We start from the raw sequence: 19,331 nt of genomic DNA, 5'->3' as shown, positions 1-19,331 counted from the left end.
CTGGAATAACCACATAATGTGCACTTTGCCTTTTCCATTTACATAAGTTTTCCCAACTAGAGAACTGCTTCAGTGCTAACTTCAAAGGAGAAACTCAGGACTTGATGCCAGTTAAAGTCCATTCATTTTCTAAGCTTTGGAGTCATCTTACTTACACAGCCGGGGGCCGGGGGGGGTGGGGTAGGGAGGAGGGGTCCTAATTCTGGATAGTATCTGTTATAACCCATAAAATGAATTTCTGAAATTATCTGAAAGTAAGATTTCAGTTTCACAAGGATATTCGGATGGATCTTGGAGGCTCGGGACGTGTCTGAGTACTCCCGGAGCGGGGACAGGTGGAACCCTGGTACCTAGCCACCCTCCTGCATAGCCTGGCACAGCCCTTTGCATCCTTTGGTGAGCGGGGACACACCTGGATCTGGGCTTCTGCGTCCCTCGCGGAGACACTCCGGGAGCTGCCGGTGGAGCCGGAGCGGGGCCTCTTCTCCTGGCGCAGCAGTTCAGGGCCGGCGCTGAAAGAGTGCCGCATCTGCCCCTGGTCCATCAGGTGCTGGGGCCGCTGGAGCAGCGGGGAGCCTTGGCCCCTGGCGCCCAGCGCCTCTCCCTTCTTCTCCACCTTGATCTCTTTGGGGAAGACGGGCAGGTTGTGCTGCTGTTTCCTCTTCTTGTACTCGGTCATCAGCTTTGAGATGGTCTTGTCGGCTGCCATGGTATAGATTTTGTTGCCCGCGTTCTCCCACCACTCCTTCTTGCGGCTGGGATCCTTCTTCTCCACCTTGGGGCTCGGGGGCAGCAGCAGCAGCTCCCCGCTGGTCCCCCTCAGGCTCAGAGGCTCGCCCGCGTGATCCCGGGTCTGACTGCGGTCATCCTCGGAAGGCGTGTCTTTCCCTGAGAAGCCCCCGGTGGACGGGGTGGAGGACTCCGACTGGAAGGAGGGAAGGATGAAGAAAGGGTCGCTCTTGAAAACTGGGGCCTCCTCCATACTGCTTTCCAGGTCCAGGTGCATCTGGATGTAGTTGTTACACAGCTCCATGCACAGCTTGTGAAGCCTCTTGACCAGCCACACCCAGTCCGCGTTGCTGACCGGCTGGACGCTGAGCGAGGGCATCCGAGCCCTCCACTGCCTCTTCTCTTTGCCTCTCGGGGGGCTCACCTGGGCGGTCTCCTCAAAAATGTCTTCATCTTCTGATGAACACTGCTGGGACGAATCTGTGCTCCTCTCGTCGTCCTCAAAGAGGACCTTCTTGACTTGCTCAGCAGTGATGGTTTCTTGGTTGCTGAGAACAGCACAGACCAGCGCGTGGAAATAAATGTTGAAGCTCATGGCGGACTGGCGGTAGAGGTTGGCAGCGCCCCCTATGCCAGACACTTTCTTCAGCAGGCACTTCAGCCCGGGGCTGGTGTCAAACTCTCTGGCCGTCCTGTAGGAGTCCAGCAGGAGGTCAAAGATGACGGCCAGGTTCTGCATGGAGATGTATCTGAGGAAGCCAGCCAGCTTGGTTTCTGGCCCTTGGATCTTCTCCTCCCCAGGAGAGGGGCCTTTGACAAACTCTTCTAATAAGATATCATATAAGTTCTGGAGTAATACTTGATGGGATAGTAAACTCACCACAATTTCCCTGAAAGAAACACTTCAAATGAAAGAAATAAAAAAAAAAAGCATTGGTTAACAGCCTGCTGCCTTATATGAGTTACCTTAGAGCAAAACCAGAATGACTAGACAAAATTACAAACTACTTGTATTTTAATGTATTTCTTCAAAAAGCACAAATTTTTTGGATAACATTACAGGATGACAACTTTAATCATAAATAATAAAATTCCTGACCAAAAAAACTCTAGGAGCTGTAAAATTAATGTTATGATACTGAGTTAACAATTGTCAACAAGCCTTGGGAAACACAGTGACTTTATAAAAACTTTTTAACATAGGCACAATTACAGTATATAACCTGTTTTCTTTTGTAGTTATGAGTAGTAAACAAATCAAGAAAACAACAATTTCTGTTGAGTTATATTAATTTTAGGCTTCCCAGGTGGCGCCAGTGGTAAAGAGTCTGCCTGCCATTTCAGGAGATGCAAGAGACGTGGGTTTGATCCCTGGGTCCAGAAGAAGCCCTGAAGGAGAAAATGGTAACTAACTCCAGTATTCTTGGCTGGAGAATTCCATAGACAGGTGGGCTACAGTCCATGGGGTCGCAAAGAGTTGGACATGACTGAGCAACTAAGCGCACACACATACTAATTTTAATTGGCCTTTAGTCTACCCTTTGGCATTTTTCCTTAAACCCAAGGCTTTTATTATTTTTAAAGTATTGGCTGATGAATTTTTAATAGAAAAATTATAATTAACATTATGCTTGGACCTTTGAGTTCATTTCTTTTCCTCAGTTTCACTTCTTCCTGCCTATCTATGAATGAAGTCTTTATTTCACTAAGATAGGGTTAGGAGCTTACAACCTCTATTATGCTACTTATCTAGGGAATTCCAAGAAATAGCTAATTGAAAGATTCCACAGTATTCTTTTCTCCAAAAGCATACTTTTATTTTGTTCAGGGATAGCCTCTGAAAGTACAAAGTCAGGATGTGATAGTGTGTTGTATAGCTCCTATGTTGGGTGAGTATATATTTACAATTGTTAGATCTTCACCGATCTGCTGATCATTATGTAGTATCCTTATTTGTCTCTTGTAATAGTCCTTATTTGAAAGTATTTTGTTTGATATGAATATTGCTACTCCAGCTTTCTTTTGACTTCCATCTGAGCGGAATACCTTATTCTATTCCCTCACTTTCAGTCTGTATGTGTCCCTGGATCTGAAATGGCTCTCTTGTAGACAGCATGTGTACAAGCCTTGTTTTTGTATCCATTCAACTAGACTATGTCTTTTGGTTGGAACATTTAAGGTAATTATATGTATGTTCTGAGGCTTCCCAGTGGCTCAGCGGTAAAGAATCCTCCTGTGATGCAGGAGATGTGGGTTTGATCCCTGGGTTGGGGAGATCCTCTGGAGGAGGGCATGGCAACCCATTCTAGTATTCTTGCCTGGAGAATCCTATGGACAGAAGAGCCTGGCAGGCTACAGTCCATCGGGTCACGCAGAGTTGGACACAACTGAAGCGACTTAGTACTCACACATGTGTATGTTCTTAGTGCCATTTCATTAATTGTTTTGGATTTGTTTTTGTAGATCTTTTTTCTTCCTTTCCTCTTTTATCCTCATGATTTGATCATTTAATTTAGTATTGTGTTTGGATTCCTTTTTCTTTTTTGTGAGTGTATCTACTGTAGATTTTTGGTTTGCAGTTACCATGAGGTTTTGATACTGTAACAGTCTATACATAAATAGGATTGTTTTAAATTGCTGGTGTTTTTTTTTTTTTAACGTTAATTTATTTACTTCTGTGCTGGGTCTTTCTTGCTTTGTGCAGGGTTCTTCCAGTTTTCAGTGATCTATGGCTACTCTCTAGTCACGGTGCATGGGCTTCTCACTGAGGGGGCTTCTCTCGTGGCAGAACACAGGATCTAGGTGGGCAGGCTTAGTTGTGGAACATGGGTCCAGTATCTGCCCACACCAGGGATCGAACCTGTGTCCCCTGCCCTGGCAGGCGGATTCATCAGGGAAGTCCCTGCTGGTGTTTTAGTTTTGAATGCATTTCCAGTTATCTTGCATTTGTGCTCTCCTGTTCTCATGACTGCTGACTTCAATATCATATTTGTGTGTGGATGATTTCCTACCTTTACTGCATGTTTGCCTTTACCCGTGAGCATTTCCATTCGTAATTTTCTTATTTCTAGCTACAGAAGTTCCTTCAGCATTTGCTGCTAAGCTGGAGTCTTCCTCGAGGGCTCACACCAACGAGTACGCCCCCAGAATAACTGCCACAAGTGTTCATGTCGAGCCACACCTGCCCCTCGACTGCCTTCACAGGAGATGCTCCAATAGGTAAGTGTGGCCCTCTCTCTTATGAGGTCATTGCTTTTTTCCTTGGTTGCTATGCACTTGAGGCCCTGTGTGTACCCTCTGAGAGTGGAGTTTCTGTTTTCCTGAGTCTGGTGGAATTCCTGCAACCAATCCCACTTGTTTTCAAGACCACATTCTCTGGGGCCTCACTAGCTCATCTTTCTGTTGCCAGACCCCCAAGCTGGGGAGCCTGATGTGGGGCTCAGAACTTTTACTCCTGTGGGAGAACTTCTGTGGTATAACTGTTTTCCATTCCAGTTTGTAGGTTGCCCATCTGGTGTGTATGGGATTTGATTTTATCATGATTGTGTCCCTCCTACTGTCTTCTTGTGGCTTATTTGTCTTTGGTCACAGGGTATCTTTCTTGGCAGGTTGTGTTTTTTTTTTTTTGTCCATGATTATTCAGCAATTAGTGCACAGTTAGTGCAAGTGATTTGGGTTTCTGGAAGAAGAGGTGAGCTCACGTCCTTCTGCTCTGCCATCTTCAAACCCAAAGTTTTAGAATCTTATTGGTTTGTAGGTAGCAAACCAGTTTTCCAGGACCAAAAATGTTCATGCTTTAGATACATACATATAAAAGCTTTATTTCTTCCAGTGTGTGACAGAAGAGATCCAAACATTGAAAAGGGTTAACTTTAGAAGTATTATAGGGCTAACATTTTTTTTTTTTTTTTAGGGCTAACATTTTTAAAGAAAGAAATTGATAATTTAATTTGCAGCATTCTAAAGCAAACCTAGAAGAGAAAGCATTTGCTCAGAACAGGCTAATTCCTTCCTTGGATCCTTTTCTGTCAGCAATGACGTGGGACTCTGTGGGCCTTGGATGTGCACTTGGGGGAAGTGGGAGAGAGTGAATACTCTCTAGATATTGGACCAGATCTCCTGGTTGAAAAGCAGATGCAACTCACCAGTCATGACAATTTCCTAATCAGGGCAAAGACCTGATAAAGCGACATTACAAGTGAATGCTCAAATACGTGGTGATTCAGCCCCTTTTGTTTGGTTGGATTCCTGTACTAAGAAAATATCTTAATTGATCAACATGGCTTTGGGTTTATGGTTTCTCATTCTTTTCATTGCTCTTAGAATTTCATGAAAATAGCTTAGATTATGTTGCAAACTAATTCTCATAACTGGATAAAGACAAAATTATAACTCATTCATACTGTAAATCTGTTCATATTTTTTGCTTTATTCTTTTTAAAGTTTTATTGGAGTACAGTTGATTTAAAATGGTGTGTTGGTTTCAGGTGTATAGCCAAGTGCATCAGTTATATCTAAAAAAGAGTGGATTTAAGTATTCTTTTTCCACATAGGTCATTAGAGTATTGAGTAGAGTTGTGCTATACAGTAGTGCATATATGTTAATACCAATCTCCCCATTTATACCTTCCCCCCGGTAACCATAAGTTTGTTTTCTACATCTGTGACTCTTCCTGTTTTGTAAATAAGTTCATTTGTGCCATTGTTTTTTAGACCATGAATTTAAAAATTACTTTTATAACTATCAGGAAAAATATTTTAACTAGCAAAGAAGGAAAAAAACCCTCCCATACATTTTTGAAAGGCTGACTTTGCCCTTTGCATAGTGGTATCTCAGAGACAACATTGTACTTTCAGCAAAAATGGAATAAGTTCAAAGAACTCACACAACCCCTTCTAACAAATCACTTAGGCAACTTTTTTTGTGGTAAAATGCATATAACCTAAAGTTACTATTTTAACTGTTTTTAAAAGTTGAATTCATGGGCATTAAGTACACACACAATGTTGTGTAATCATCACCACTATCTATTTCTACATCATTTTTCATCATCCCAAACAAACTCTGAACCCATTAAAAAATAATCCCCCAATCCCTCTCAACTTCCCTGCCACAGAAGTAACTTTTGGGAAGTTATCAGGCGACCTGAATATGTACTCTTCTGAAGCAGTAGCTGTGAAGGCTACCAGTTTGGTCTAGTGCTTCAGGTCTGCGACTGTAGGACCCTAAGAAGGGAAATCCTGTCACTTATCTGGCCTCCCCACTGCCCCATAAATCTTCAAGGGACCAGGCAGTGGCTTATTCATCTTCTTGTTCCAGGGCAAGTATATGGTGAGAGAAACACTCAAACAAAATAAGAAAAACCAGGTTAGTGCTGAGTGTAGGCGCCCGGAGGAAAGAGTCTCCAGGAGCAATGGCTCCCACACTTCAGCCCCTTTCCACTGGCAGCCTGGACTCCTAAAGTAAGACGCATACCCAGGGAGTGTGTGTGTGTGTGACTTCTGAAGGTATAAGCAGCCTAGCTCAGGAGAATATTACCTATTACCTGAGAAATGCAAAGCCTTTTACCAGCAAATGCCTAAAGAGAGAGTTGATCAAAGCCCTGTCAAAGCATCCTGTCAACCAAGGTATTTCCTTTGATACTTTAAGATATAAATTTCTAACTGAACATGTTAAAAAGGACAGAGAATCCCCCTCAGGTTTAAGCCACATAATGCAGCAATAAGAAAGCAATGGGGAAGCAGCAGTAATACTGAAGAGATCAAACTTTCAGAAAAGTATTAAACAGTGAAATAACTCTCTAGATCTGCAACTCTTCATCATCTGTGCTGACAGGAGACAAGACAGATCTGGAGCAAACAAAAGTCAACAGGTAATTTTTATCCAGCACACCCTTTATGACGGGAACCTTGAAGTGGAGAAACTTACACCTTCCCTTCCTGCTTCTGATGGAAGGTGTACAGGCAAGCAAGCCTCCCGACAGGGTAATTCGGAGTGAACTGCTTAACAAGCGGCTGACTTAAAACATGCTAATGTCAGTAGCAGAGATAAACAGATTCACAGTTAAAAGTACATCATAAAGCTCAAACTAAGATTATGGGGCTTATTTAAATGTCATGGGGTTGTCAATGTCAAAAATGACTTAAAAATGAAACCCAAATTTTTCTTAAATGTTACAGTCTGGTTTTAGTTTGTCTATTTTTTTTTCTCCCATGGATGATTTCGATGTGGACCTCTTAGGAGGCACCTAATCATCAGATACACAAACTTTTCTTACATCTAAACTCATTGTTTACTACCTTCTATGCTAAGAATTGCCCCTGTGAGTGAGTTCAGTCCAACAATGCAAAATATTCAAAGAATTTTAGAGAATGTTTTTAGGCATAGTGGTCTCTACTAAAGAATTTAATACACTTTTCCTGTTTTGCTGAAATTTCACTGAGGGGGTAATTGTCTATTAAATCTTAACCTGTTAAAGCCTTTAAACCAATAACACAGCAATATTAGGTGATCCTGTTTTTTTCTATGTTTTATTTATAATGTGAATTCAGCTTATTCCTTTTCTCTCCTTTTCTCCTACTTTTACTTCAAAAATTATTTTAGCAGGAATAATTGACTGAAGGGACTATAAATATTAAAAAAGAACTAAATTTTAAAAGTAGATCAAGGCCTAAAGATGTGGAAAGGAGTGTACAGCCACTGGTATGTAGAACAGTGACCTGCAGTGGAGGGAAGCAGGCACAGAATCAGGGAGCACATGGGATATTGGTAAAGTTCTACATCTGAAGTTCAATGGCCGGTTCATTAGTTATCTCACTTTTTATTCTTGGTCTACAACTTATGAACCTTCCACATAGTCTTTTGTATGTACCATACATGCTTGACTAAAAAATCAGTACCTAGAAATTTTACCCAAATTAGGCGTATTAACCAAACTGCTATATTAACTGCTGTAACTTTTGAAAAAAATCACACTCTTTCCCTTAAATGGGAAAGGATACATGTACTGCACTTGGCCAGACCTGGATTTGATTTTGGGTCCCCTGCTCCGCAGTCTCCCTGAATGTTTCCTCATGCACAGGTGGATTAGTGTGTCAGAAGTTTAAAAATGGAAAATTTCAGTCATTGGCTTCATCCTGAACTCTAGGAATGATGGTTTTTAGGCAGGATGACGGTATTTAAAAAGGCAAGTTTCTTGTGGCACACACAGATCTTTCTCTATCCTAACAACTGTACTGCTCATGAGAAATATTTCTCACTGAAATAGTATGGATCAGGCCTCAAATTACTTTTTAAAAAAGGATTATTAAAAAAAAAACCAGCCACAAAAAGCAGGGAAAAAAATGATTATAATATGTATGATGCTATAGTTAAACTGAGTTGTATCCTCCCCCAATTCATAGAAGACCTAACATCACAGAACATGTACTTGGAAAAAGGATATTTAAAGAAGCAATTAGGTTAAACTGAGGGCATTAGTATGGACCCTAATCCAAATGACTGGTGTCCTTATAGGAGGAGGAAATCGGGACACAGACACAGAGGAGAGACCACGGGAAGGCACAGGGAGCAGGCATTCATCTCGAAGTCAAGGAGGGAGGCCTCCAAAGAGACCAGAACTGTGAGAAATTAAATTTCTATTGTTTAAGCCACCCGGTACTTTGTTATGGCAGTCCTAGCAAGCTAAGACATGTGAAATGTGGGAAATTAACAGTTTCGTATGAAAACCTTTGCTAAGTGATTCCACAGTTGTTTTCAGCATTCTCGGCTGAAGACTGAATTACAGTGAACAAGAGCTGGGGATAAGTGAACCTTCCTGTTGGTATGTGCCCTCCCTGTTGGAGTTTAAGCTGCTTACCTTTTCTTGGTGTGTCCATTTGGCTTCTCGTCAGGAGGCAGTTCAATAATGAGCTGACAGGACTGAGCATGATCGAAGTTGTTTGGAGTCTTTGGTGAGCACTGGGTATCCAACATAAATACCTGCACAGGTAGAGAAAGATACAGTTCAGAGTGCCACCATCCTTGACCTGCCTCTACCAGGGATCAGCTGGATGGACGACCCTCGGCTAGAGGCGTCCTCTTTCTACTCAATTTCTCACCTCTAAAATGAGGTCAGTGATGGTTTCCTACTTGGTATATTTGTTGAGTTAAATGAATTAATACGTGTATTAACACATGCAGAGCACTAGAAGAGTAAATATTCAATAAATGTTAGCTGCTGGCACTAATAGTAATAACACTACTGCTTCTACCACGTGACAAGCCATTACATTCCGAACAGCAAGGACTGACATTTAATATTAATTAAGAGTAAATAAAAAGGGGCTATGTTTGTGAGAGATCTTCTCTGATTTAGAGGTCTGTTTGGTACATCTATCCTATGCAGGAATGGGAAATTAATTGGGACCTCTCCTTTCAGGACAGTGATGTGGCCATGTTACTCTATTAGACACTGGAAGAAGTGACTTAGAAAATAGTAACCACTGCTTGGATTCTGATCTAAATGATTTCATTTGATGTTATTTAATCCACTTTCACGACTTACCTTTGAAAATGAGTGTTTTTAAAGAACTTCCTCTTTCCAAATTTTGTTGGTGGTGGTTTAGTCGCTAAGTCATGTCCAACTCTTGTGACCCCATGGACTGTAGCCCCCCAGGCTCCTCTGTCCATGGGATTTTCCAGGCAAGAATACTAGAGTGGGTTGCCATTTCCTTCTCCAGGGGATCTTCTGGCCCCAGGAATTGAAACCGGGTCTCCTGCATTGCAGGCCGATTCTTTACCGAGCTATGAGGGAAGCCCCAAATTTTGTTAAATTATCATAATTGAATATGGGGTTACCTGAAGAGTGAATATGGGAGGAAGGTTTATGACAGAAGAAGAAAGAAATACTAGGAAATGAAAGATTCACTAGCTGCTCTTCTCCATTAATAATCTATTTCAGAACAGCATTCCATTTTCTTGCTATGTGGTAAGATGTGGTTGAAAAGACCATTGGAGTCACATGGGAAAATTCCCCATCTAGCCAGCCGGGATGGTTTCCTACTTGGAGAAACCACCCCTCTGGAGGCCCACCCTCTTGCCTTCCCTTATGGTTCCTGGTCAGACTCACTGCTGAGGGGAGGGATGTGCTCAGCAGATGAAAGCGAAGCTGAATGTGGGAGGTTTTTGTCCCATGCGCTGAGCTGAGCTGGGGAGAAGACAGATTTGACGAGAGACTTCTCCACTGACAATGTGAACGTGACTGAGTTCTTTACATTGATTGATAGTCAGGGCATCCTGGGTTATCAGTGTGCTGAGGGGAGATTCTCTTAAGAAGTTAAATAGATGTTGTAGAGAAAGGGAACTTTTGAAGATAAACCCCAACTCACTTCATTTTCCTAGTGCATATGCATTTATAAAAACTGCTTAATATTTTAAACACTCGTATATATAAATTATCTTCTGCACAGGAAAACACAATTCAAATATGTCTATTGCTAATTCATGATAGAATTTAGCCAATCAATAGTGGTTTGGAATTTAGTCCATTTTTGTTCTTCTCTATTATGAATAGAACTGTTATGAATATACATGAATTAATGTACACTACTGATGAAAGCCCCCCTGCTCCAGGACTGCCAAGAAAAATATACAGAATATATTCTCTGCTCCTGGCTTGGCTTACAACCAATATTTATGAATTCTGCCATGTGTTAGGAAGAAAAAGTCACTTGTACATGGTGATTCCTGCATGGACAAGTACATTTTAATTTTACTGAGTTGTTAACATTCAACTCAAATTTATTAAGCAACTTGTAAATGTTAAGCTCTATGCTCCTTATGGGAGATACAGGAAAAAACAAACAAGTTTGCCCTCCTAACTTAAGCACTCATAGTTGAGGATTAACAATAATATTGCAGTAAATATTTAACAGGAAGGCAAGCAAATTATATATGGAGTGCAGTGTCCAGGTGGAAAAGGACCCCATGTGATCAGGACGCTGGAGGATGTCACAAGCTAGAGATGGTGAGAGGACCTTAATGCTGTTGATTGGGTTCAAGCTGTTTCTAGTAAAGATCAGCACTGCTCAGAGGTCAGAGCCAGAAGGTTTATGTCCCCAAGGGAAAGAAAGGCAGTTTGGTGATACACAGCCTTTGAGAAGGACCTCCAACAGCATCTCCAGCTTCCTGAGCCCCTGAGATCAAAAGCCCCACCCTTACCTGCTGAGCCATGGCTCGGATGCGCCAGTACTCGGCCTCGGCACTTGGGGAGGTGGACGGGGCGGCCACCCTCACCTGGCAGCCCTCCCCGCTGAAGCTCTCGGTGCCACTGTGGAAGCAGCCCAGCAGGTCCTAGGGAGCAACACAGTGGTTGTTTGCTGGGTGCGCACGGCTCCAGGCCCTGTTGTAGATCTGACACTGCCACAGAGTCTGGGACAGAGTCCTGCCATGCCTGCCTCGTTCTCACCCATTGAGACCGCCTCCTAGGAGGCAGGCGCCCTGCTCTCTCCTGAGTGGCTCACCTTCACCGGCTTGAGCGTGGCCGAGAAGGCGTCCTGCAGGGCACAGCAGGCCAGCCTCCACATCTCCTCCGTGAACACGGGGCCCGCTGTCACGAGGACGTACCTGCCGGGAGGAACAACTCTTGCATTCAGCCATTTTAATGTCACGAAAGGTAGGTCCTTCCCAGCGAGCTCCTAGATTTAGCCTACAGTTTCCCTATAAGACTTGCGATTTTTTGTCTTTGTGTTTTGGACTCTCTGCCCATCTCGTATGCCATTGTCCCACTATTTCCTAACCTGCTGCTGCTGCTAAGTCACTTCAGTTGTGTCTGACTCTGTGTGACCCCATAGACAGCAGCACCCGAGGCTCCGCCGACCCTGGGATTCTCCAGGCAAGATGCTGGATATAAAAATGGACCCCCATTACAAACAGGCCAATGTTTAAACTTTAGGTTCGCATGTAAGACTCTGTGTGTGTATATATATATTTTTTCTATACCAATTTCCCCATTCTAGGCCTGTTTTCCACTGCTCCTCTACACACAGCGGAACAAAACCCCCTTGTCACTTGTAATTCTTACCTCTATGTATTTGTTCATGCTATTCCTCTGCTTATAAAGTCACCACCTATCAGAAGCTTACCCACCTTGGGAGCGCTGACCAAGTATCATTACCTCAGAAAGCTCCTGGCAACCGCCCTGCTTCCCAGGCTTCTTGTCCTTTCATTGCCTTTCCAGTTCCCCCTCACTGTTATCACTCTCCCCATGACTCTGCCTGTTCTGTCCTTTAGAACAGGTTATATGCTCCCTAAGGGTAGGTACCTTGGTCACATCACTTTCTGGGCAGTGGAGTACCCTGTTTAATGACTTCCACAATATATATTTGCCAGTTGAATGAAATGAAGAATTAGTAGCATAGTCATTTTTATATATAAAAAGTAGATTGCTACCACAAAAGAATTTAATTTCCCTGGACTTCATAATAAAAACTGTAGAGAGTTAGGAAACCTTCTTCTCACCGAATACAGGAGCAGCCTACTCGGGAGATGGTTTCCGTGGGCTTGGCTACACATGCTACCAGTAGCTCGAAGAGGTCCTTCAGCATGGTGTTAATCATGCTCTCATACCTGATGTCTACAGGGAAATCAAAGTGAGACTGCATTCAATGGAACTGCAAAGGAATGGGCTGAATGGCGAAAGAGGGAAGGCTGAGTGTGAAAAACATACAGAAATATCAAGAAAATAGAACAATGAGAAAAATGGCCATAACAACCAAAATAAAACACCCATTACAACACAAAGTTTCTTGGATTTTTATCTAATCTTGGCTTGTTCCATCTGTTTCTGGATATATCAAGATGAAATGCATGAGGCTGACTTTTCAAAGTATATAATTCATCTACTTAAGCAGAATAGAACATATACTCTTATATAGATTGAATACTAACTAGTAAAATATGTTAATTCTTAAAGGGAAAGATAAACATTCCTTCCTGCTGCTAGCTGACTTATTAATATATTTAATTAAATGCTCTTAGTAAACCAAATATCTTGTATTAACTACCACTTCTTGAACCTTTCAGTTTGGCTTCAGTCTGCATATTGTCCCCAGACTAAAGAAAACAAAACCTTCCAAAATCACATTCTGTTTTCCACGAAGTCTTTGCGATGCAACACAACCAATTCTCAGTAGAATCTGCAAGGATCCTGAGCTGTCAAAGCCCTGAGCTGGACAGAAACACTACCCCTAGGGATGTGGTTAGTGGCTGCGTGTTTCTCTTCTTTTTCAATTGGTGTGTTTTGTGCTTAGTAGAGACCCCATTTCTTATCTTTGCTTTCTGACCCTCCTTTGGGGTCAAGTCCTCATGAGTTTCTCTAACCTTGTCTCTTCCTTTATACAATTCTATACAACACCTTTCCCCTATAACCTCTAGAGTGAGTAGCAAGATTTCTCCTGTTCCCACTTTTCCAGGTCTTTCCAAGGCAAGAATCATGAACAAGAATCCATATTTCACAAATATTACTCCATCGGTACAACAGCTGACAGATTTCTCCTGCCTCTAGCTCCCTCTCCATCTGCTGACTTCGGCATATTATCCACCCTACACTTCCAAATCTTTTCCAAAGTGCCACAGACATTAAGACTTCTCTCTTCACCCCTGGGTTACTTATCTGTTAAGTAACTTCCTGCCCATAATTTGAGCCTTTCCTAAAACCCCTCCCCAGATGCAACAGGATAATGGAATATATCCTTCCCTTACCCCCAGGCTATAAATATATTTCAATTTCTTACATATCAGTACTTGAACTAGCCTTCCCTCTCCTAATGCATAGATATCCTAGACCTTGTTAGGTGTTTTATCTTTTTCGTGTGTGCTAAATTGTGTCCAACTCTTTGTGACTCCATGGACTGCTCAGCTCCTCTGACCGAGGAGGACAGGTAAGAATACTGGAATGGATTGCCATGCCTTCCTCCAGAGGATCTTCCCAATCCAGGGATTGAACCTGTGTTTCATGTCTCCTGTATAAGGCTGGCAGTGACCATGTAATTCTATCTTAATAATTTCCAGGACTAAAATCACACACTGGTCTTTACTAGGCACTTTTAGACAACAATGCTGTCTATTAAATGACAACTCAGTATGCGCTGCTCTGGTACCACAGATACCTGAGTGGATAAAGCTCTGAATGTGCTCCACCACCAGCTCACAAGACAGACCAATGGCATGCTTGAAGTTAGCCGAGGCAATGTCCCAGTAAGAATGGTCTTTATGGCTACGGCGAAGCCAAAGAGACATCACAGGAAGGAGAAGGTGAACAACTGCATAGATGCCAAACCCTGGTCCTGAAAAAGAAAAGCCAGTGTCAGAACTGTGATCTTAGCACCTCCCCTGCAATAAAAGGGAAGCTCTCTGCCATCTCACGGCCCTGCCTCTCTCTTTTGAAGGAGCTCCCCATTGTCTGAGAAGGATCAGGGAAAAGGAATTTACCACTGACTGGGGAATATAGGGTCTTCGGTGACATTTTTCTTTTCTGTTTCTGCATGATTTTAATTACACAAGGAATACACAAATATACTCACTACAAATTCAAATAATGCTGATGAAGCTAAAGCATCACTTATCAATTCCCTAATCCCCAGACACAAACATACAATACACATGCATATGGTTTGTACCCTTTAAACTGTAAGTACATATATATATATGAAAAGAGGAATATCGTTTTATCACTTTTTATAAATGGGATATTGTAAACCTTGGTCTGTATGATTATTTTGCCCGTAACAGTATGTGTTAGAGATCATCCTTTGTCAGAAAATTTAGATATTCCTTATTTTTATTACTACATTCTGTTGTAAATTACTCAAACTGTGTATATGCATTAGTTTACTTATCCATTCCCTTACTAATGGACATTTAAGAGGTTTCTATATTTTGCTTTACGAACAATGCCATAGTAAGAATCTTTGTGGAAATGTTGATAGATTTTTAAAATTCTGATTACAAAAGCAAGGTATGCTTTTAATCATAAATACAGAAAACATGAGAATATAAAGGAGGAAAATATTTTGATGTGTTTCCTTCTAGTACTTTTTGAATGTATTATGTTTGGGTATCTGTTTATAAATGCTTCTCATAAAGTTGAGATTGTGCTACACACTATATATATATTTTAACATAGTGCCTTATAAGTAATTATTCATGTCATTAAATACTATTCACAAATATTCATTTTAATGCTTATAGAATGTTACATGCTTTTACCGTAATTAACCCATTTATGTTGTTCATAATTATTTTGGTATTCAAGATGCTTCAGCAATTTTCATTATGTATATAGATTTTTATCTTCATTACTATTAATTCCCTCTTAATAGATTTCTAGAAGTAGAATTATTAGGCTGCTTTACCCACACTTAGAAGAAAATGGCACTGGCCAATAAAATAGATTTCAAATAATGCCATATAATTCATTCTATAAAATATCTGCTTATTCTTAGATAGAAAATCTTTAACTTTTTAATGCATAGGAGTAGTCATAATGTTTTTCTCAGAAATAATTCTGATATAAACTTTGTTAATGGATCTTAAAATAGTATCAATTATCAAGTGGTCATCAATTTATGTTGAATACAAAGCTCCTCATTACTATGGAATTAAACTGGTAGTTTCATTTGTGGTTCTAATTCTATTAGTGAAAACTAAAATTTCTATAAAAGATTTCTTTGATCTTGGGAAAATTTGGCTGATTCAATGTGCATGCTAGCCCTAACTAACTCATTACAAGAAATAAATTCCCAAGGGCCACTTTCTCCCTGTACTATCAGGGTAATCACTAGATGTCTTTCCCTAAATCTAATCATCAATTCCCCTTATACAATTAAGATATTGCTATCTATATTATATATACATTTGAGTGGCTGGCTCACATCAGTGGTAGATCTGGTGAGCCTTACTGATGCCCTGGGGCTAAGAGTATGTGTGACCCAGGCAAAGAGGAAGGCTGGAACCATGGAACAGAGAAAGCCAGCTGGCTTACGGGGACACTGATACCAGAGCTTTGGCCTGAATATTGTGGGGTTTAACACATTCAATTAACTGGCCAGCACCCATTATTTATAAATGACCTGGTAGGAAACCCAAAAACAGTACGAGGGCATGTCTTAAAAGTCACTGAGTCACAGCCATTAAAAATATATGTATTGAGCATCTGTTATGCTGTCTAGCGTTACAGCAGTGAAATAGACACAGAAATACCTTCCTGGAAAGAGCTATATCTATAAAAATGCCCCGAACAGACAGACATAGAAATACTTACCAGGTGTTTTGGTAACATCTCTCAACAGCTCAAAGAGCAAATCCAAAGTGGGGGGTTGGTGCTGACGTGGACAGTTGGACACAGCTGCTGTGAGCTGCTCCAAGAGGATGATCCAGACTTCTATCAGACCTGGAAGACAAAAGCAGACCTCTGTGAAATTCAGTCGAGCAATGCATAATCATCACAAGATCACAGTGAACACTATATGCAAAAGGCTTCTGTAAATTGCCAAGCTATAGGGACGTAAGCCGTCACCTCATAAGGCAGCCTTCAGTGCCTATAAATATGGACAAACTGATTTCCTATTCTGACAAAGTCAAAGGAAAAGAAATACTGTTCACATTTCTTCCTTATTCCTCTTCAGGAAGAATGTGATGTGGTATGTAAGTTCTACTAAGTGAAATAATTATATTTGTTGGGAGCTGGGAGTTGGTGATGGACAGGGAGGCCTGGCGTGCTGCGATTCATGGGGTCGCAAAGAGTCGGACATGACTGAGCAACTGAACTGAATGATACAAGTGATGCATCCTTTTAATTCCATCACCTTAATCCTTTAAAAATTTATTATAGATAGATGTATAAACAAAAAGTTGCCATTTTAATATGTGCAATTCAGTGGTATTACTGCAACCATCATTACCATTAATTTCCAAAACTTTTTCATTACTTCAGTAACTGGTAACAATAACTGCATTTTCACTCCAGCCCCTGGTAACCTATGTCTGGCTTATTTTGCTTAGGATAATGTATTCAAGGTACACCCATGTTGTAGCATGCAGTATAATCTCATTACTTTTTAATGGATGAATTATATTCCATTGTATGTATATACCACATTTTGTTTGTTGAGGTACAAAAGTGTCTAGAGTAGACTATACAAAACAGCTCATTCTACATTTTGTTTTAATACTTCTAATTGTTCAGCAAAAGAAAACTATGAGAAGATGCAGTTTTTAAATATTCCCACTAAAAAAAACTACTTCCCTAATTTTGAATATCCCTGTTAATAGGACGCAAAACCTAAGTCATGGACAATAAAAAACTAGGTGATAAAAAATTCTCATGAACCTCAAAATATAAGCGGGGTGGACAAACTAATTAATAGGTTATACAGAGGACAGAAAAATATGTTAAACATTACTATGAGGGGTGCAACCAATAAAATCCAAGAGGAAAACTCTACAGGACAAAAACCTCCTTCAACAAGTAAATTTGAAGAGGAAGATCTATAGATTGACAAGGATTTAAGAGATGGAGCAGACAAGCATGTAATGTAGAGCTCACGTGAATTATGAAAATTAACTGATATATTTAAGAAAACTGGCAAATTGGTTGGGTGATGGGTATATGAAGGTTCCTTATACCATCCTGTCCAGTTTTATATGTGTTTGAAATTTCCATAGGAAAATGGAAAAGCAGTTATTTGCCTTCAGAAACAGGAATAATATCTAAACATATCAATGATAAGGAGTAATTTTTAACACAAACTTAAAGCTTTTATTCTTTTCTCTGATATGTTACATATATAACTTTAAAGCCCTTAATGAATTTATACTGTTGGAAACCTTAGATTGGTGCTTGGCTGAACTTGATCTATTTTCTTGGGTGGGTGGCCTAGAATAAAAAAAGATTAGCAATTTGCAAAAATGGGAAGGGAATGCTCAGTGCCACTTGTACAAATGGTTTACAACTGTTTTAAAGACTGTATTATAGACAGGCAACATAAGCTTTTAATTTTCTGGGTTGGAGGTTTAAGATGCTAAGTAAAAATTCTTACCTAATCATTGAAGTGAAACCTCTATCAGGCAACACCTAGCCACTTTCCAACATCTACTTGTTTTCTACATTAGATATTTATTTGCTGCTATAATTTTCCTAACAACTAGTCTGAAATTGTAAGGTTTTGCTGTTAATGATCCCTATGCAAAACTGGAAAATTTCTAGACATCCCCATAAATGAATTTGTATCTGAAAAATAAAACAGAAGAATTAAAAACAGAAAGTAAATTGAAAAAATCTTTCCCCAAAAGTCCTTTTACAAGGGTTTGAAACACCTATGCCCAGATATTAGATCCCTAGAAGGATATCATTTCCATTTTTAGGTACAGAAACAGGACAGAGTAATCTGGATTAGAAGATAGTAAAAGTGAACAAGAGTGAGCCAATCTGAAAATTATCCAGTTACTAGTTTGAACTGGAATTCACAGGAAATTACACAGGAACTAATTTGAAACATTCTTTAAACTTATTGTTTTAATGAGTCTCCAGCTTCACCCAGTCATAAACTGATTCTCTCTTCTGTAATGGCTTAATTTCACCAGTCTCTAACCAAATAGTCCTATAGGAAGTAATTATATAATGACTGTTTCCTAGAAGGAATTAAAGACAATTACCAGTCATTTTAAGTACCAATGCACCAAATGCAACCACAACCCAATTTGCTAAATTCCAGAGAATTTGGAGTTAGAAATTTTATTCAGCGGAGTCTGCAAATCTACACTGGTTTTAGATGGAGGTAGCCATCTAAAAGGAGGGCTTCCGTGATGGCTCAGACAGTAAAGAATCTGCGTGCAAAGAAGGAGACCTGGGTTCGATCCCTGGCTCAGGAAGATCCCCTGGAGAAGGGAATGGCATCCCACTGCAGTATTCTTTCCTGGAGAATCCCATGGACAGAGGAGCCTGGTGGGCTATAGTCTATGGGATCACAAAGAGTCAGACATGACTGAGCAACTAATACACACACACACACACACACACACACATCCATCTAAAAAGGATGGGTTTGGAGACCTTGATTGTAAAATGTTTTTGAGGAGTCCATGGAAACTTTAGGTAGGCTTGTTCTGTTAGAATTATAAATAATAACAATGTAAGTGGATGGTCATTTATGATCTATGAGCTACTGAATTCTTGACTTCAGCTTTTGGGAATACAAACATAGCAAAAACCCAGTATAGCTCAATTAACTTACCAGTGTCATCATCAAAGTCAGACAAGACTGACTCAATTCCATCCTCACTGCTCGCTGACTGCTCCTGAAGTCTTCGGGGCAAGCTAGCAAGTCGCCCACTAAGGAATATTGGCTTCAAGGGCATTTTGTAGATTTTGGCCAACAACTAAATAAAAAAACACCAAACTGCAATTATATACTGGAAAAAGCTGCACTCTATTACATCACAACAAAACTATACACAGGTAAGAAAAGGTGGAGAGATAACCAGAAAAGTTCCCAGTCTAGGAAAGTTTTAAACTTGGCTGTGTTGGAAAGCATAAGGCAGCTTACAAGAGCCATTGATCCTG

The 19,331-nt window shown here is 40.6% G+C and overlaps 1 protein-coding gene and 1 long non-coding RNA gene across 3 annotated transcripts in view; one reads left to right on the top strand and one right to left on the bottom strand.

Moving 5' to 3' along the window:
• Positions 1-8,595, top strand: part of LOC121820191 (uncharacterized) — a 57,994-nt gene extending 49,399 nt beyond the window's left edge. Inside the window, exons 2-3 of the long non-coding RNA XR_006060639.2 lie at positions 3,801-3,948; positions 8,246-8,595. This is a non-coding gene — a long non-coding RNA (uncharacterized LOC121820191). The remainder of the gene's footprint in view (positions 1-3,800; positions 3,949-8,245) is intronic.
• Positions 1-19,331, bottom strand: part of ARFGEF3 (ARFGEF family member 3) — a 181,457-nt gene that overhangs the window by 9,064 nt on the left and 153,062 nt on the right. For both annotated transcript variants that reach the window (XM_027972495.3, XM_042253525.2), the window contains 8 exons: positions 19,003-19,147; positions 16,032-16,160; positions 13,879-14,055; positions 12,230-12,344; positions 11,233-11,335; positions 10,931-11,062; positions 8,589-8,710; positions 413-1,631 (listed from right to left, as the gene is read on the bottom strand). In XM_027972495.3, coding sequence (XP_027828296.1) covers positions 413-1,631; positions 8,589-8,710; positions 10,931-11,062; positions 11,233-11,335; positions 12,230-12,344; positions 13,879-14,055; positions 16,032-16,160; positions 19,003-19,147 — 2,142 coding nt within the window. The remainder of the gene's footprint in view (positions 1-412; positions 1,632-8,588; positions 8,711-10,930; positions 11,063-11,232; positions 11,336-12,229; positions 12,345-13,878; positions 14,056-16,031; positions 16,161-19,002; positions 19,148-19,331) is intronic.

This window comes from Ovis aries, chromosome 8, assembly GCF_016772045.2.
Source record: "Ovis aries strain OAR_USU_Benz2616 breed Rambouillet chromosome 8, ARS-UI_Ramb_v3.0, whole genome shotgun sequence".
NCBI lineage: Eukaryota > Metazoa > Chordata > Mammalia > Artiodactyla > Bovidae > Ovis > Ovis aries.
This window is presented reverse-complemented; position numbering and strand designations above follow the sequence as displayed.